The 20,193-nt window shown below is 46.5% G+C and overlaps 1 protein-coding gene across 1 annotated transcript; it reads right to left on the reverse strand.

The window, feature by feature from the left end:
* Window positions 1-2,155: 2,155 nt before the first annotated feature.
* Window positions 2,156-19,959, reverse strand: PSMA5 (proteasome 20S subunit alpha 5). Its single transcript, XM_048826672.1, has 9 exons — window positions 19,786-19,959; window positions 16,445-16,511; window positions 12,892-13,018; window positions 11,401-11,468; window positions 10,238-10,345; window positions 10,075-10,133; window positions 9,012-9,114; window positions 7,169-7,255; window positions 2,156-2,446 (listed from the first exon to the last, which is right to left on the reverse strand). The coding sequence occupies exons 1-9, from the start codon at window positions 19,812-19,814 to the stop codon at window positions 2,369-2,371; spliced, it is 726 nt and encodes a 241-aa protein (XP_048682629.1). The 5' UTR covers window positions 19,815-19,959; the 3' UTR covers window positions 2,156-2,368.
* Between the last annotated feature and the right edge of the window lie 234 nt (window positions 19,960-20,193).

The raw sequence follows: 20,193 nt of genomic DNA on the forward strand, positions 1-20,193 counted from the left end.
ATTTGCAAATCCAGGATCAAACTCGCTACCCATGTGCGAAGTCATAAAACCAAATAAGCCCAGAGCCTCCATGAACAGTGGATACAGGTACAAAGCAATAAAAATTATTAGGGTTATGGAATAGCTTCCATACAAGAAGAACTTAGACTGGGACTGTTCAGGTTAGAAAAGTGATGACTAAGGAGGGATATGATAGGGGTCTATAAAATCACAACTGGTGTGAAGAAATTGCCCTATTCCACTCATTCCCTCTGAAGCACTGGCACTGGGCACTGTCAGAAGACAGGATACTTGGCTAGATGGCCCATTGGTCTGACCTAGTATGGCTGTTTTTATAACTAACTGCTTACTTTTAAGGTCCACAGACAATTGGCTGATAAAGTCCAGCCTCCCACTCTTGCTACTAGAAAGAGATGATACTGGGATTCCTATAAGGATGCTTTCTGGACATTGCTTGGGGGTCCACCTTATGTGTCTGTTGCTGTTCGATTTGAAACTTTCATGCTCCCAGCAGTTGGAAGGATGAGTTTTCCCTCTGCCTAGCCTTCTGGAAGGTGAGAGAGGGCTCTGCTACTCTAACCTTACCCAGCCTCCATTATGAGGTCTTCCTCCTGGCTCCAACAGCCCCCTTGCCTCCCTTTGCTGCTGCTCAGACCATTCCCAAGCAACAGCAAAGAAAACTGACCCAATTCTCTTGGTGTTTGGACTTCCACAAGGTAAGGAATAGAAACAGTGAAACTGATCCGTCTTGTCAATTTCATGCTGTGGCTTGAAAAAGCTAAAAGCAACCATGAAATTAATGCTGGAGACAGAAACAGCTTCTACTTCAGATTCACAGTGGAAAGGTTTTTCAGAGGCATAAGAATACAAGTTTTCTGTTTCAGTCAATTTTGCAGAAATTGATGTCTTAAGTATTCCCATTTGCCAGAGCAAGTTTCCTTCTCTGCACTGCTCAGAGTCTCTCAATGCCTATATTAAAAAATGCTACCTCAGTTGCTTATTTCACAAAAAACAAAAAGTTTTAATTTCTTCATTATGAAACTGTTTAATTTTTCAAAATAGGAAGACAAGGTAAAACTACAGGTAGATCCACCCTCAACCGTATGCAAAGGTTTAAAGAGCCACCCATTCAACAGAACTGTAGTCACAGGCCTCTACTGGGAGGAACCACCACGTAACTAATTTCCTACATTCTGAAATAGCATTAGTAAAATAAGACCTTGATTTCACAAGGACAAACTTTTTGGGTTTGATGATTAAGGAGAGCTTCCTTTTAACAATCCAATACACATGGATATCAACCACAGTACCCAGATTGTGCAGTAGAAGTTACAGCTCCTTTGGTTAGAGAAACTAATGCTGTGCTTTATTCAACTGGGAACAAAAGTAAGACAAGTAAGGGGATAAGATTCACACTAGATAAGCAAAAAGGACACTGATCTAAATGACAGGTCACCAGAAATAAATGAAACTAGGCTGATTGTTAACAGGACAATACTGCACCCATATATCTCAAAGCAATTTCACATCTGGAAAATGAAGTCACTCTTTGAAAATTGACTATGAAAATAAAGTCACAGGCATTTGGTATGTTAAAATTCATTTCCAGTTAAGGGTATAAGTATCCTACCATGCTCTTTGGTCCTACTTTTAAGGCTCCTGTTAAGAAAGAATGTCAAATCCAGTTATTGATTTCACAACCTTCAACAGAAGTCAAAACTACAGGCAAGCCTTGGACATATGAAGGAGAATGGGTGAGATGAATCTGGATGAGCAGGGGCCTGGATGCACTGGATACACAAAGCGGGATTTATCTCAGGTAAGTGACATTGGATCAGATGTTTGAGTACAGATAGTATGTCATTACAGCATTCTCCACAAGAGGGAGCTTTGCCATTGGGGTTGCCAGAAAGGATCTCCCCCAGAGTGGGTGCTGGAGGTCGGGCCATGTCTGGGAACACCAGACAATGCTGTCCAGAGAAGCAGTGTGCATAGCAGTGCAGGGAGAGCAGCTTTATTAGGGATGCCTGTTTGCAGAACATATATTAGGTGCAGGGCTTTCTGTATTACCTTGCAGCAGTTTAACAGCAGAGGTCATTCTATACCTGCTCTGCATCTCCCCCCACCCCAGAACTCCATTACAAGAGAATCAAGATAAGAGTAACAAAAGGATTTATTCTCATTTCCTTACTGTAGATTGTTTATGTACAGAACCTGTAAAAAAAACCATTACAGCCTTCTACAAAGAGCAAGCACATACGCTGCTGGAAATAAAATCATGGGTACTCGAAGGAACTGAAAGAAGTCAGTTCGCTTAGAACAGGGAACGAGGCTTTTGAGGGAGTCTCTCTCTCAAGCTCCTTGTTTTTCAGATATCCTTGATGACTTCTTCAAGCTCTTCTTTTGTATACATGTGAAACTTCATTCCGGGCTCCACCGTTGCAAGCTGGAAGGAGAAGAAGAAAGGGTTCAGTGTAACTATTTGCCTGCATACGTGAGGAAGTGACAGCACTGGGCATGGAACAGAGAAACTGCCAGAGATGGAGCAGCTGTTCCTTCTCAACTGCCTGATCCGCCAGCCCAGCGAGATCGTTCCAGCCTGTAACATGTTCTTTGATTCCCTAAAATAGCTGCCTGCTGCAGAAATAACTTCTAATTGACTCAATCTCCTCATAGTAGCAGCAGCTCAGGGAAACATCTACTGGGAACGCACAGGTTCAGCTGCTTCTCCCTCTGCAGGGACAGACTGGTTCGCACTAATTCTTCAACAGAAAACTTCGGGGCGGCAGGGCAAGACAAGCTGCAGTTCAGCCAGTCCCATTTCTAATCAGGCCCAGGCAAACATCTTTTGGACCACCATCTTCAGGAGGCAAGTTTAGAGAGCCAGCTTCCCTCTTCTGTAATAACCAGGGTTACAAGTCCTGTCCTGTTACATAGGCATTCTAAAAATGAGGCTATCAACAACTCAAATCATTAGGGGACAATTTGTTAATACCGAGCTTGAGTATCTTTGGGAAATTGGTAACCAAAGAGGCCATTTGCATCAAAGTCATTACTTCAAATACAGACCTGGTCAGTAGTGAACATCTGTCACTGCCCTCTATCAATCAGCTGTTTAGTGGCTCAAATGGAGATCGGAAGAGGGCCAAGGATTCAAGGGGACCTGGGCTGAGAGGAAGTTCACTCTCCCGGAAGTGACCCCAGGAGAACAGGACAGAGGCACATTATCAGGGCAGGGCATGGATCTCCTGATGCTGTTTGGATTCAGTTTCTAGGGCAGATAGCCTGGAACCTTCATGGACCAAGCACCAAAATATTAAGAAGAAATTGGAAAAGGAGCATCAGAATAGTTGAAGAGCCATTTAATGGGGCTGACATGGGAAGATAGCGGTAAAGAACAGATGCAGTGGAAGCTAACAAGGGGGACTGGGGAGCACCTGTGGTTGCTACCGTATGTGGCACAGAACATTCATTCCTTGGACCGCCCTGGGATGTACTGAGTTCTGGAAGTGGGGCAGAAGTCTTCACTCTCTGGGGAATGGGGAGTATGCTACTGCCACACATCAATGGAAGAGGAAAGACTGGACACAGAAGTGCAGAACAAAAAGGACCCAAGACCCACATGACCTGGAACTTCCATTGGGCCCCATGCGGCACTGCTTTGTGGTCACCCACAGGGGAGCAAAGAATGTCAAAGATGTACAAGGTGAAGAGTATAAAAATAGGTCAAGAACTTTTAAGGCCAACATTTTCAAAATGATGAGTATTTTGAGTGTCCAACATGGGACACCTTAACCAGACCTGGCTTTCAGACGGCAGGTAGTTGGCACTTTCTGAAAGACAGCTCTGTTTACGGAGTCTCATGTCGGGCACCTAAAATCACTAACTGTTTTTGATAGTTTTGGCCTAAGATACCGGACCCACTTTGACTGGGTAGTCCTTTAAGTACAACTCTACCATGCCCCCTCCCACCCCCCCAGACCACTATTCAAAGACACTAGTGAACGACAAAAATTTATCCAAACTCTAGACCAGTGGTTCGCAACCTATTTACCATTGTGGGCCGCATATGCAGCTCTCTGTGTGTTATGTGGGCCACATCCACACAATACATACACACTATCTGTATGGCCCTGAGGCTGTCACATGGGCCGCAGCTGTGTGCTGACTGGGCCACAAGCAGCCGTGGACCACGTGTTGAGAACCACTGCTCTAGATTTTAAGACTTGTCTGTAAGGAAAGAGGTTAAATAAAGGGAAACAGTCACATTGAAAAAGCAAATTTTTGGAGAGACATTTCAGGTGCTGCACTGGCTCCTGAGCCCTGCTGTCAACGTATATTTTTAACTGTTCCTTTGCCACATTCTCACGTTGTTTTTCTCCACCCCACTTCCGTGAAAAAAAAAAAAACACACAATGTGTTGTCAAATGTAAAAAAAAACAAAAAACCAAACCTTATCTCTCTCTTCGGTTTGCTTTCTAGCCTTTCAGATATAGTAACTAAGTCAAACATTCTCAACTAGAAGGGTGATTTCACTATACAGTGCCCCTTTAATCCTCAGCACACTATTCTCATACTTGCGAATACAGGCTAACATGGCTGCTACTCTGAAACCTGTCATTAAACCTGATAGTGATTCCTCAATGCATACAGAGCTATGCTGAAGACAGTTAAGCCGTGTTAAATGAGGACCTGAGATAAGTATACTGTACACATTACTCTGCATGGATTTCTTCACACACTGTACTATAAGTCAGTCATCCAGAGGAAAGCTTCACTGACCAAGATACTGATTTGTAAGATAGTAATAATGAGCAAACATGCTTGTAAATGTGTGGCCCCTTACTGGGCACCCCATTGTACCCTCAGGGCAGCCCTGTAAGTGGCCCCTTGCCTCAGTTTCCCTCTATTCTGCAAATAAACTCAGTACAGCCTTTGGAATACATAAGTAGCCCTTTTTGCAGTTTTAGTTTATTAGAAGTCCCACTACCTACCACAAACCAAGATGCCCCCAGCACAGTCCAAATAGCACATTTGTCCCAACAGTCCAACACCAAGTTCAGCTCTGGCATTTCTCAACATGCCCCAGCTCAGCACCTCTAGCTGGGGTTTCTCTCCACCCTTGTTCCTTTTCAGATATAGTTCCAGCTCTTGCCTGGAGAAATCAGCAGACTCACCCATCCGTCCTTCAGCCCTCTCTGGCTCTCCAGTTCAGAGGCATCACCCTCTGCTGCTCTCAGCCTTTAGCACTCTCTGACCAGGGGAAGTTTGTAGGTGCCCAATCTCCGACTGCTTTCTTGCCTTCTGCTTTCCCCAGCCTGATCTGGCTTCATGGGCATCTCCTCCCTGAGCTCTCAGCCCAGCTCTGCTCTTCCTCTGAGCTCCGTACTCTCAAGCCTCTGGACTCTCTCCCATTCTAAACTGTACCTCAGGATTCTGACCTCTTGTTTATAACTCCGGGAGAAGCCTCACCCTCATTACACCAAACTAGAGTACACCTGGACTGAAAAAGGAGAACTGAGTCCAATTTTATTTAAGGGGCTGGCTACCCTGTTAAAATGCTCATGACTTAGTCCTGGCTAATTGGAACATTTCTGGGGATGGCACAAGATTGTGCTCTGAGTGTGCACACGCAACCTGGCATGTTCTCTTCCATCTCTCCTCTCTAGGACAACTCAGTTTGTCATCTCAGAAGGGCTCACTAGCAGCATTTAATATTAGACACAAGCAGCACATCTAGCATCAGATGCCTATTGCTAGTAGCTTTTGTTGCAGTCATTAAACTTCTCTCCTATTGCTGGTACTGTTCAGGAATGGTGCTTAGGGAAGTTTACTGGACTTCAGAGCATTTATACTGGACCCAAAGTATTTTTGTGCTTTAATAGGTTGTGCAATACAAAAATGTAAAATCACCTCATTCTGATCATCTTGCTTGGCTTCCCCACCTACTCCCATTACAATTTCAGCAACTGATCCTTCAGACTGCCAGAGCTAAGGCACCTGCAGCTCACAACTCTGAGAAGTCAGGCCCCAGGCATCTCAGGGTGGGCAGTCAAAAACAGAGGCACCCAAAATTAGAGTGTGCGCCTATTACTTTCAGACTGAAAGTTACTACCTAGAGACAGCAGCTGTTGAAATCACATCCGTAACTGAAGAGACAGAAGAGCAACTTAGTAGTCAGAATGACATGATTTTAAGGTTCAGTTATCTTGTAAACTGCCAGAAATAGAAACAAATGTTATACACCAGCCTTGATCAAAAGAAATCTATTCACCTACCCTTTACCATGATGGACAAAAAGAGGGAAAAAATGATTTTTATTTGCCCCACAAAAAAGTGTTAGCACGTCTGAACCAAATTACATTTAGCAAGGCTGCTGCTCATCACTGGGAAGTGGCGGTTAACACAGACTCTACATATTCATTCCCAGAGATTTGAAGTCCGGAAAAACCATCTCTTTGGTCTTATTTTTTTGCACTGATCCAAGACTAAGAATAGTAAGTCCTGAAGCTGTATAATTTTCATTCCTTGGAAGTGACAAGAAAGGATGGCAGTGGGAAACCCTAAAAAAATTACCCAGCTGGCATGACATGTCCATTCTGGCAACTCTTGAAATCTTGTGTTAGTGCTCTTAGCAGGGGCCCCCCCTTCAAGGTTTTGGAGAGTAATACAAAGTCAAGCCTAGCCACATTCAGGGAGTGTTGCAGGATTCAGATATTTACTCAGACAAGCATTCTCCAATTAGCAGGGCAGAAGAGCCCAGCAATACTTTCCCAAGAGCCCAAATCAAGATTAAGGATTTCATTCTTACTTCAGGTATGCCACACGGAGTTATGTGGCAACACACTGATATTATGGCAATGAGCACATTAGAAATGTATAGATGTTGACAAGACAACAGACAAGAATCACCACCTCAGGAAGAGATTGAAGGCTTAAGAATTGCAGATTGGCCCTTGTTTTAAAGTCCCCTCATCCCAGTCATTGCTATTTTGACAAATATCTAAAACCAACCCTGACCTAGTATCAGTTGAGACACCCTAAGGAGATACTTGCTGTGCAGCCACAGAAACTTGGACCAGGGAAGCAGGACAGATTTTTCTTGTAGTCCAAATGCTGCCAACTCCTACAGCATTTGTACAAGGAAGAACAGGGCAGCAGCACATACCTCAATGTTAGTTGCATTCAGTTTCTCCTCCATAACTTGCTTTAGGATGATGAGGGATGACTTGATCGCTTCTTTCAGTGTCATTGACTGTTAAATAAAACAAGCCAAAAAAAAAAGTTAGCCACTCAGCTTCATTGTTTAGCTTCTCACACACACCTCTCTAAACAGTCCTCTGAAAAAGAAAATCACATCCTCTCCAAAAGTCGTGTCCTCCCTCTGTCCTGCTCCAAAATATCATATCAAGCTATCAGTGGCAGCAAATCAAAATGTCACCAAATTATATATATTACCAACACTGCACTAGTCAGGAATGTTGTTCAGGTAAGGCAATAACTAAATTGCTGGATACATTGTTTTCCTTTTTGTGTATAATACTGCAGATCTCCCCTTCTCTATGTTATTGTTTTACAAAACTCAAATCAGATCTCCATCACAAAAAAAACACGACACTAATCAGGTCTCATTTATTACATCTAAATTCAGCTGCTTGGTCACCTCAACAAGGCTGTCTTAGGAAGTCCCCACTCAACACCGTCTTTCTAGTTATAAATCACCAGGGTTCCTGTTTCTCACTGAATATTATTTAACAATTCTGAAAAATTGGCCTCCGTATTCACAGAGCTCTTCATGCTCTAACCTGTGAGGCCCCCCATGAGCCAATGTCCAGAGCCAATGATCTATGCGATACCCAAGAACGGATGACTAGCGGTTATCAGTTGTTGGCTGTGTGCGTGTTGTACTGTACTGGCTCCGACCAGATCGATCCAAGTCTGCTGTTTGGATTAAATGCCCAAGGAAACCACAGACTCGGTTCAGTGGCACAGGGTTCAGCCAGGTGTATTGTTTACGAAGCACAGTCCTAGCGGCTGGTAGACTCTATGGCAGCGTTTGAGAAACGCTGCCACCAGCGGATTTTTCTTCGGCCACAAAAGCCTCCAAAGCAGGTGGAGAATGGGGGAGCAAAGCAGTGGCCTCTAACTGCAGCACCCAGCTGTTGCTCCTGAATAGCTGTTACCAAGAGCAGCGAGATGCGCTGGCTTGGTGTTTGTGCTGGTGCCGCCAGAAGGGATCTGCACCCTGCAGCCTCCTCAGGGGATCCGGGCAGCGCCTCTGGAGACATGTGGGGCTGATGTGCATGGCACTGGAGGTGGCTGCAGCGTTCAGTTGCTGGTGTGCTCCCCTGGGCAGCTCCCCTGCGCCTGCCCGGGCAAGGCAAAGGGAGCCTGGGACTCCACAAGCGGCTGGTGAGTTCCTGACCCACCAACTTGATGCCGGCTCTCACTGAAGGGCTGCGGGAGGCAGGGACAGAGAGCCCGGTTTTTCAGAGTGGCCACCAGCAAGAGTTGGTGGCCACACTCTGAGGCCACCAAAATATTTGTTGTAAGAACCCCTGTTCTATGGAGACACTTAACACATGTATACCCATTACAACGGACACAGCTCAGCGAGCAGGCATGACCTTCTGCTCCCCTCTAGCCCAGACAGAGGCACCCCCTCGGCAATCCCTCTTTTATACACCTATACAAACAAGTTACATATTGCCTCTCTGATGTGGTTAGTTACCACCCTTTAAACGTGTACCTGTTGGTTTGATCAAAACATCTCTATCCATCACGCTGTCAACCTGAAATTATCTTTAGGAGGGGTCAGCGTGTCCCTGTATCGTCTTGGGGAGTGTATTTATACCATAACATGGTATCGGAGTGCTCTGGTACTACCCTTCTGGATTTAGCCCCTGTATCTAGTTTCCCCACCCATGAAGTGGGGGTAATACCTACTTCCCAGGGCACTGCAGACATCAGCTAGCTAATCAGTGGGTGTAATTCTGAACTCATTCCGTTACCTTGTGATAAACCTCTTGCAGGGAGCTCTGTGCACCTTCCGAGGCAGACCCAATTGCTTTGGCATCACACTGCACAAATGTCCCAGAAGGGTCCATGTGAAACCTGCCAGGAATACAGATAAGTGTGTCTTATGCCTCTGCATTGCAAGGGGTTCCCCAGAAGATTCACAATAATGAAACATTCTCTGCAGAGCCCAATTTACAGCTGGAAGTTAAGGACTCATCGGGTGAAATTTAGAGAGTAGCAGCTTGCCTGACATCCTGAGGCAGAGGCTCAGGGTACATGCTACGTGGCTAAAGCCAGCATCATCCTGTATGGCAGATTTGAGGGGCTGCTGAGACAAGATACACCAGCAGCAGGTAACTCCTGCTGGCATTTGGAGGACAAGACAAAATTCAGACCAAGATTCCAAAGGGGCTGAAGGGTCAAGAAATGCCCTGAAGCAAGTGCCAAACCCAACAGACAACCAGGGTATCCAAATTAGAATTAGAGTTGCACCCCTTTCTGTCACTAACGCTCACAACCCTAGCAGAAGCATTTCACATGAACAGGATCTTTCATTATTCTGACAGGGACCGAGGCCATGGTTACCCAGAAAGACAGACCTTCAGCTCCAGATTCTTTTCACTGTGCTGTTCCTCCCACTGCATTCATGGAACTTCCACCCCCCACCCCTCCAGGAAGGTCTGGATCTTGGAAGCACACTGAGTTTCTGGTTACAAGTGCTCCCACCCCCTCCCTAAGGAATGATATAGCAGGCTCCAGATATTATGTTACGAGTGGTTCTGCTAGGGTTGTGATCTTCCCCCCTCACTTTATTCTCAACTTTTTTTTAAATCAAACTTAAAATCAGGGTTTACTGCAAGCATCATATTCTGTTCCACAATGAACAGGCAACCACTGCAGCTTGTTGCATCCCAGGCACATACTGAGATAAGCCCAAGATGTTGATTTCTACGCAATTCCCTATTTCTTGTCTAATCAGACTATCTCGTGGTGCTTCAGGTAGAAGCCCCACCTCTTCCCAAGAAGAGCATGAACCAGTGAGAGAACTGAACTTACAGTTGGGGTCCTTTTTCATCGACTCCTCCGAACAGCAGCGCTACACCAAATGGACGAGACTGTAACAAAACCACAGGAGGGTTGAGAGAGACCAGGACTGTTAAGGCAAAGGAAATCCAATGGTTTTACAATCAGAAAATGTCCTGTGCCAGCACCTACTCACCATAGCACCAGGATCAGCATCCTCCTCTCCAAACTGCAGGGCTAGGTTGGATACGGCCTGTGTCACGCTCTCTACTGTCATGATTTCATTGTATGTAAACCAGTGATTCTAGGAGAAGATAATACAAGGGCTTGACCCATCTGTCCCTTTCCAAAAGCCAGTTCTTGCGCATGATCCTCAATAGGACACATGCAAAAGCCAATGCTCTGATGGAATAAAAGGGTCTCAAAGGTAATGGGCCTGCCATGTAGCCTTGTGATGGTGCTCTGCATTGCCATGCGGGAGACTCATAAGAATGGCCATACTGGGTCAGACCAAAGGTCCATATAGCCCAGTACCCTGTCTTCTGACAGTGGCCAATGCCAGGTGCCCCACAGGGAACAAACAGAACAGCTAATCATCAAGTGATCCATCCCTTGTCACCCATTCCCAGCTTCTGGACTCCAGTTCCATTCCCTGACCTGGCAGGAGCTTGGGGCATTACAAGGGCAGTACATTCAATCACAAGATGGAGATAATGCAAGGAACGCTCTGTATTGCTCAGAAGTGACATCCCAAGCTAAAGGACGTGTGTCTGTGACATGGGCCTCTCAGAAGAGGAGTATCTTCATGGCCTGGTTTGAGATGGGAAAAAACGAGTAATTTGGAAATTATACAAATTCACAAGGGCTTCTTTCAGAAGTAGTGGATTGGTCCCTTTACTAGTTTGCTGCTCCCTTAGGGACACCTGATACCCTGGGACACTACCAGGGTGATTGCAAAGTCAGTACATCTTAGAACTACACTCAGCTGAAAGGAGAGAAGGATTTCACGTTACTCTAAAAGAAGGGGAGGAACAGTGCTGATGTGTCTTTATCCACCCATACCAGCTCCAAGTCCCCCAGGAAAAGCTCCTCTACAACAGAATTTAATGCAGTTCCTTTTTCATACCAAGCTCTCACTACTAAAAAGACCAAAACAAACAACAAGTGTGAGTAAGAGTCAGTTCTGCCAAACACCTGTGAAATTTCAGCTGCTGGGCTTGGCTCCGAGTTTCTCCTCCTGCTCAGCATTGTTTGCCTTTGCTACCCAGGTCTGCAAGTGCCAGGACCATCCAACTGGCCAGAAAAATAATCTATTCTCAGAATCAGGTCGTTGTTTTGAGATACTAGAGGAAGCTTTACCTGTGTCTCCACTCTTGCTTTATCAATTAAAGTCTTTGCATCAGCTATTAATCCGCTCATGGCACAGCCTGAAACAAAGGGGAGAGAGTGTGACAAATAAGTTCATTTATTAAGTTATCTACCACTTTTGTCCCCAAAATGCCCAAAGCACTTTACTAGTGACGTAAGTACTCCTTCACCCACTGGGCCAAATGTGGCTCCTGTGTAACAGCATTCAGTAACGCTATACAATAGTTTAGGTCAGAAAGTGAAGAACACTGGATGCAAATGCAATTGCCAGATAGATAATATTCTACTGCTCAGCTAGATGGCTAAAGCTATGGCTTATCAGGGCTGATGCCTGGCATTCCGATATACAGAGCTACGCAAAAAACCACTACTGCAGCGAATGGACAAAGGAACCGAATCTGAAACCTTGGAAGAGAATCCAAGGCACTAGCCAAACCTGCTGGAAAGAATAAAGTCATCCTCCCCCAAAAAGGGGGCTGGCTGCTTCTCTGTTAGCTGGCAATGGCACAGTAAGAGGTCTGAGACAGCAATCAGGCTCCACAGGGAGCCACTCACCAGCTTCCTGAACATAGGTGGCATAATGTAAGGGTGAATTAATTAGTGGCTGGGTAGCACAAGGCAGCCAGAATTTAGGCTGGGAACTTACTAAATGTGTGAGAGTGAAGGGCTGGGGTGGGAGGACCTGTGGGGCTATTGACCAAAAATCTAAGTATTGGAAAAGTCACCTTTCTGCCTGATAGCGTTTGATATGCACACAGAATGCCACAAAGTTGCATGTTTGTAGCTGGTTGAAATAAGCGGCTATAAATAAATTGATCCGTTCAACCTGTTATACCACATGGCGTCTGGTAGCTGTGGAAAGGGCTGTATTGTAAGAAAGCAGAGGAGAAAGGTTTTTTCAGGGAATCTAGCCTGTCTCTTCATGAGCAGCACAGCCCACACCAATTCTTATCACTTACAAGAGTAGTGTTTTGGAGAGCTCTAATTTTTTAAGCGGACATATTTTAAGCTGGCCCAATCAATCTTCCTTGGGCCCCCTGCAGCTGCAGTAAGCTGCCTTGAGCACAGAGGAACAGTCTAACATTAGTGATCCAACCAGTGAGCTCCCAGCACAGACACTGGCCTGGGATCAAACCTTTACATTGCAATAATTCCCTACCCTCCCAGATCTAAATTTGGGGATGAGTTTTCATTAGGGAGGTCAAATAGGAAGAGCATTTCAGCTGCTGCTTCCTGCTCCTGCAACTATGTCCTGCTGGCCTGGAGCCTGGAAAACCAGTAACCAGCACCCAGTATTTGCTGGGAGTTGCTTGTTCATTCCCACCCAAGAAAGCCACATGAGGGCCTCAGATGACTTCAGAAACCATGTTTCAAGACAAGTCTCTCATGAAACTCTTCTGGAGAAGCTTTCATTACACGTCCAGGGCTGGAAGGATGACACAGGCCTTACCATGAGAAGGAACAAACCTGCATTACTCTTACCTATATGAGAATCTATTTCTACAATTTTTTCAATACTGCTGGGTTCCATAAGTGAGGAGGTGATTCTCTTCTCCACTGCCAGGCAAACACCTTCTGATGTCTGAATCCCAATGGCTGTGGAGCCAAGCTAAGAACACACACACAGTTACCACCATCACACAATCTACAACAGCATTAGGGTGCCTACACTTTGGTATCTAATCTACACAAAATGAGGATGCTCATCTTGACCTACATCATTTGTAGTATCTCTACCCCCCCCCCCCCCCCGAATGACGCTATTACTGTACTACAACATCAGTAGCAGAAACAGATTCTGCATATACTAATGCAGGGGTTCTCAAACAGTGGGTCAGGACCCCAAAGTGGGTTGCGACCCCATTTTAATGGGATCACCAGGGCTGGCGTTATACTTGCTGGGGCCTGGGGCCGAAGCCAAAGCCCCACCGCTCAGGGCCAAAGCCCGAGGGCTTCAGCCTTGGGTAGCAGGGCTCAGGCTTCGGCTTCAGCCCTGAGCGACAGAGGTCAGGTTACAGGCCCCCTGACCGGGGTAGGGCTCGGGCTTTGCTGTCCTCGCCCAGCTGGGGTAGCAGGGCTCAGGTTTCAGTCCCCCCTCCTGAGGTCATGTAGTAATTTTTGATGTCAGAAGTGAGTTGTGGTGCTATGAAGTTTGAGAACCGCTGCACTAATGTATCTACAGTTATGTACCTTCACAACAAATACAGGATAACGCACAGTGAGAGCTAAACTAAGAGGGCATAATTTGATCTGGGAACTGAAGTTAAGCTGCTCAGGACGTGCAGTTTGAAAGTTAATCGAGACCCAGAAACCCTCTTGCAGATTAGTAATTAATCTCTTCCCTGAGCTATACCATAATCTCACTGAATTTTTTTTTAATTTTACAGATTAAAAAGAGTTTTGTGAATTTTTTTTTTGCAGAACAAAATTAAAGTCAGATGCATTGATTTCCATGGATATAAAACGGGATAACACGAATATTTGCAGATTAATTTTATTAGTTTAGTCACTTTTATTCTTTCCTTTGCTGTGAAATCCCTTACTATCTGCAGAATTTACTTAGGAGTCTTCACCAAGTGAAAGAGAGGTACTTTGCACTCTCACCAAATCCTGCTTTTCATGCCTTAATTACTGGATCCTCAACTCCCCTGTGAGATAATTAAGTATTACACTCCTCTGAGAGACAGGGAAATGGGCATAATGAAGTGAGGTGACTGACAAAGGCCACACAGGGCATCAGAACTGGGATTAAATCTCAGGAGTACTTGGCTATCAGTTGCCTGCTCATAACTCTAAGAGCTTGCCTACACAAGGAAGTTTACTTGTATAACTATATCAGTAAATTTCCCCATGTAGACAAGCCCTAAACCATGCCACTATCAAATGCACACAGGAATTCCCTAATTTTGGAAGTTGCATCATATTCACCTGCATGTTTCTCAAAGACTGAACCACCTGGATCCCTTATTAAGTATATACCTTACCTGAACCACATTCAAAGCTTTGGCTGTAATTATGAAACAAAATATGATTGTTTGAGGTACTGCAAAGATTGCATTACCAACTGCCCCAATTTATTTCCCTGTAAACTGAAGGATCCCCCTGCACTCCCAATACATGGAATAATGTACCAAACATCTTAAAGGCAATATTTGAGCTGCATAAATCTAATTCATTTCCAGCCTTATTGATGGAACACACAATAAAGACAAGCAAGTTTATCCTATGGATTAGGTTTCAGATTTATTATATGTATTTTATGAGCAATATGAATGCATCAACACGCTGACTACTAGAATGCATTTAAGAGTTCTTGCTTCCAAAAACTTGATGAAACTGAATAGCTGCATCTTGCCTGCTCCTTGTGGCCAAAGTGTTTGAGTGGAAAATAGTAACAGAGAAGATATTCATCTACGTGGACCCTTAACGTTAATCCCTAAATAGAGGCTATCGAAGAATCTAAAAAAAAGGTTTCTTTCCTCAACGCCACTTACACTAAAACCCTCTGCATCAAATTTGGAAAGAAACTGTTGGTTTCTTCATATATTAGAAAAAATACACCTCAATTTCTCAATTAATTTAAAACACGTCTTGTACATGAGCAATGAGACAACTGCATCACTTGCAATAGAAAGAACATTCAACCATTATAAACAGGCACTCACAAACCCCAGGTTTCTTTGGCAATTAGCCAAGAAAATAAAGGTCATCTAGTTAACACAGAATAGAGTACAGTTACAATCTGGTAATCTTTGAGAGAGGTGGTATGTGGAAACTACACATCCCAGAATGCAATGCTCCATCAGCCCAAAAAGGTTCAGGGCATCAAGTGAATATTTTTAATTGAAGCTGTAGGGAGGCATTTAAGGAGGTAGAACATAATTACTCAAATAAGAATTTGGTGTATATGTTGGAGCGAACACCAAGTCTCAAAAATGCCATGGGATCTTTAATAATCTCAAGTGTCCAGGACACCCCCCACACAGTTCTAACTACATTTGGCAGTATGTTAGCATTCAGTAGTTTCCCCAAGCTTTTGCTGAGTGTGTAGTTTTGGGGAAGAGGTCTTTCCCCTTCCCCCACTCCAGGCTGTGGTGTTCTTAAGTGTTAACTGACATTCAATTCAATTGATTATACAATGGATTTTGCTTATTAGCAACCTCTTAGTTCCCAGTAAAAATTGCTGCTACCCAGAAGTTGCCAATAAGCAGAAGGCTGGTTTTGCGGGGCTGCAGCCAGGGAACAAGCACTGGACAGCCCGAACCCCCGGTGTCAGGACAGAACGCAGCCAGGAAAGCAGAGGGAGAGGTACCGTGCAGCCTTGTGTGGCCTCAGAACCTACACGCTCCATGGAAAGCCCCAGCATCTGGGCTGAAGTCTCCCTACTGCTGCGCAGCCCGCAGCCCACAGCCTCCCCTCCCAGCCCATAGTGCGAGGACTCTGGTAGGGGATCCCCCATTAGGCTGGGACGTGGGCACCCCAGGCCACTATGAATGTGGATGGCAGTTCCTGGTCACAGGCAGGTCAGTGGGGCTGCAGCCAGAGAAGGAAGCACTGGGACCTGCCGAACCCAGGTACTAGTGCTAGGGCGGCACACAGCATACAGATGTACTGTGCAGCCTCAAGCGCTTCCTTTCCTTTCTGTAGCCCTGCAAACCTGCCTGCAGCTGAGGTCTTTCCTCCAGAAAAAGTTGTTAATGAGCGGCATGCCTGTTGCCAGCATCCGAAGCCCACGATCATCAATGGAACAGGATTGGCTCTCAACTGCAAGATGTCATCAGGATTACTATTAACCAGCATCACTGTATGAACACAAGAGCTCCACCAGGTAGGGTGTGTGTGTGTGTAAAAAAAGGGAACAATAAATGATAGAGCACAGGTTCAGTCCTCACTTCAAATGAAGAGTCAACTACTGAAATGAACAACAGGACTTTTGTTAAGAGCTCTCCCATCCTTAGTGACTAAGCCCAATCACAATTGGGAGCGTTTGGGCTACAGATAGCAATGTATCAACAATGGCTGAGGTTTGCAATACCTTGATAGCCTCGATGGCATATTCCACCTGGAACAACCGCCCCTCTGGAGAAAAGGTATTCACACCCCTGCAATGAAAAAAATCAGAGCTAGAGAAAAGGCCAAAAACTTAAGGACAAACATCAGAGAAAATAGTTCCTGGTTCTACTCTGCAGAGGGACCTAATGGCACCAAGTCAAGTCAGCTGGTAATGCAGAACGACGGCATTTTAGTCAGTGGCTGGATATGTTTATAGATGTTCCTCATCCAGCAGCATGACACCTGTATATTCAGAAAGCGAACACCAACATGGCAGATATTGACTAGAGGGATGTAGACCCATGAGTTTTAAAAAGAGGAAGGAGTGAAAGAGCAGCAGGGACTGGACAAAGAAGCAGAAGATGCCCTAGAACTCCAGTGGGTCCAATTATAAATGTGGGGAGAAATGCTCCAAAGGATCTTCCACAAGCAGATACCAGAACGGCCACTGGACTCTAAACAGTGTATGCTCCTATTGGCTCAGGAAGGCTATTGCCTTGCTTATATTTAGCAAGAGTTTTTCCCACCTACATAGCTACCACCTCTTGCAGAGGCAGGAGTTATTAACCTGACAGGAGAGCTCTCTCCCGTTGGCTTAGAGCAGTGGTTTTCAAACTTTTTCCGCATGACCCAGTGGAAGAAAATTGTTAATGCCAGTGACCCAAAACAATTATATTTTTTGACTAGAGTTTTCATAAAATCATAATATTGCAATACATTCCAGATTAACCCCCTTTACATAACACTAGACACTACCCTTAGTAAGCCTACGGTAAGGAGTGTGGGAGGTGGGGCAGAGGGTGGGGTGTGGGCTCTAGGGTGGATCTGGGGATGAGGGTTCAGGATGCGGCTCAGGGCTGGGGCAGAGGATTGGGATACGGGGGGGAGGGATGAGGGTTCTAGCTGGGGCCAGGGATTTGGGGTGCACCAGGCAGGCCCAGCCCTCCCCCCCGCCCCCAGCAGCTAGCTCTGGGAGAGGGACCTGCCTCTCTCTCCCTTTGCCGGCTGCCAGCACCAAGCACAGGCATCTCTTCCCTCTGCACGGAGCTCCAGGGAAAGGGTCCCTCTCTCCAGGCTGGCAGCAACAAGCTCCGGGGGAGAGGCTCACAGCAGCCCTCCAAGCCCCAACTTGCTACCCTCCCCAGTTCCCATCCACCCCCTACCTCTCTCCTCTCCAGTTCCCTGTTGTGCAGCCCTATAGAGCTGCTGCACAGCAATGATAGTTATAATTTGAATCAGCAAAGCGACCCAATGCCTGACATTCCGCGACCCAGTAATGGGTTGCGACCTGTACTTTGAAAAACTGCGGCTTAGAGCGCTACAGTGGTGCAGAAAAGGTACTCCTTTTCTTCTTGCGGATACAGACTAACACAGCTGCTACTCTGAAACCTGTCAGAGTGTAAGGGTGCATATGCAAATTCACATTTGCCACATCCACATGAATAGCTTAGCTCATGATTACACAGTGACCCAAACTTTCTGAGAGAGTAGTTTTTGTTTATTTGCTTTGATGGCAGTTTTATAACCATGCAAAACATAGTGTTCGGTCCAACTAAAAATGAAACCAAAAGCCTGAAAACTCAGTCACTCTGTGACTAACCCAGCCTGCTTCTTAGGCCCTGCCTACACTATAGTTCTGAAAAAAGAAAAGGAGGACTTGTGGCACCTTAGAGACTAACCAATTTATTTGAGCATAAGCTTTCGTGAGCTATAGCTCACTTCACAAATTTTCCACATACTTTCCACAGTATGCATCCAATGAAGTGAGCTGTAGCTCACGAAAGCTTATGCTCAAATAAATTGGTTAGTCTCTAAGGTGCCACAAGTCCTTCTCTTTTTGCGAATACAGACTAACACGGCTGTTACTCTGAAACCTATAGTTCTGAATTTGCAAGCCAGACAGTAGGAGGTCTAACATGAGTAGGTAGGCCTCATGTACTTGGGTCAGGGAAACTATATTAACACTTCGTTAACAACCATCATATTTAAAGCAGATTGAGCTATGGCATAGACAGGGCCCAAGTGTTTGGAAACAGCAGTTAAATTACAATAAAAAGGCACAATATGTGGAATTAGGGACAAGGCTATAACTACTCTACAATTATCTGTCTCCAATAAGCCTCTTTCTTGTAATGAGAAAAGGAGTACTTGTGGCACCTTAGAGACTAACCAATTTATTTGAGCATGAGCTTTCGTGAGCTACAGCTCACTTCATCAGATGTGTACCACGGTACACATCTGATGAAGTGAGCTGTAGCTCACGAAAGATCATGCTCAAATAAGTTGGTTAGTCTCTAAGGTGCCACAAGTACTCCTTTTCTTTTTGCAAATACAGACTAACACGGCTGTTCCTCTGAAACCTGTTTCTTGTAATGAAGTCTATGGCCACCTGTAATTGTAGTGTGGACAGAGCCAAAATGGCTTTGCTAACTTGGACTCTACTTGGTTACTGCTGCTTTACGTCTGACTTTTAGCCATACTGCAGCACTATTGGTATTTAATCTCAAGAGACTTCAGGGAGAGTTGGGTGCCAGGAGTGGAAAAGGAGGATGCTGTAGTGGGATAATCTGATGGTGTTCCTTTGAGCGCGACATCAAGGGCACATCTTTACTTTAGCACTTTAATGTGGCTTGGGTAGTCACAGCACAGTGCTGGGAAAGAGCTCTCCCAGCGCTATAAAAAAGCCACCCCCACGAGGGGAATAGCTCCCAGGGCGGGTGCACTGTCTACACTGGCACTTTACAGCGCTGCACCTTGCTGTGCTCAGGGGGGCGTAAAGTGCCACTGCAGACAAGCCCCAAGTTTCCGACTTCAGAGACATTAAGGCTGGGTGGCTAAAGCATCCTTTCCCATTCCCCAGGGCCCCCAAATGCTGGCCACCTCCAGCGTGCTGTCAATCAGGCCCCAGAGTGATGACACAGCGGGGTCTGTCCGCCCCCACTAAGGACTCAGGGCCAGGAGCAAGGGAAGGAGCCCGACCCAGGGGACTCCCTGGGAGCATCGCCCCCACGGACACCGCCAGGGAGCAGCCCAAGGGCAGGACCCGGAAGGGGGGATCCCCCGCCGAGAGGCAGCGGGAGGCTGGGCGGGGGCAGAGAGAAGGGGGCGGGGAGGCTCAGCGGGCAGAGCTCCCCGCGCGGAGGGGCGGGCGCTGAGCGGGGACCCCCCGCAGTGCGGGGACCCCCGGCGCGGCTGAGAGGGCTCGGCGGGAGGGGTCGCGGAGGCTGGGCCGGCCCCAGGCCCCGGCCGGGCTCCATGACGAGGCAGATGCTGGGGCTGGGCCCGGGCCCGGGCCGGCGCCGGGGCGGGCCCGCCCTCGCTCACCTGTCGTACTCGGAGCGGGTGAGGAACATGGCGGCGACGGGCGCGAGGCTGAAGGCCGGTGCGTGCGGGGCAGGGAAACGCCGAGTCCGGGTCCAAGTCCCACGCCAGGCCCGAAACCTCCAGCGAGCGGCCCTGTCAGCAACCGGCTCCGCACTGCGCCTGCGCGGCCCTGCCCCCACCGCTACCCAATTGGCGAAGCACCCTGAGACGTCACCATGCCCTCGCCAATAGGCACCCGAGGCGGGATCCCGTCTTACTTCTCTGCGATTGGTCAAGAGCTCCCTTGCCAAGCCTTGATTGGCTGCTGGTTGCCAGGGTCTAAGGAGTATGCGGATCCCGCCCCATTCTTCAATCCTTGCGATGGGGGAAGAACCCAGACGGTAATGAGGGGGGAGGGGCATCAGGTGT

Source organism: Caretta caretta, chromosome 21, assembly GCF_965140235.1.
Source record: "Caretta caretta isolate rCarCar2 chromosome 21, rCarCar1.hap1, whole genome shotgun sequence".
Taxonomy (NCBI): domain Eukaryota; kingdom Metazoa; phylum Chordata; order Testudines; family Cheloniidae; genus Caretta; species Caretta caretta.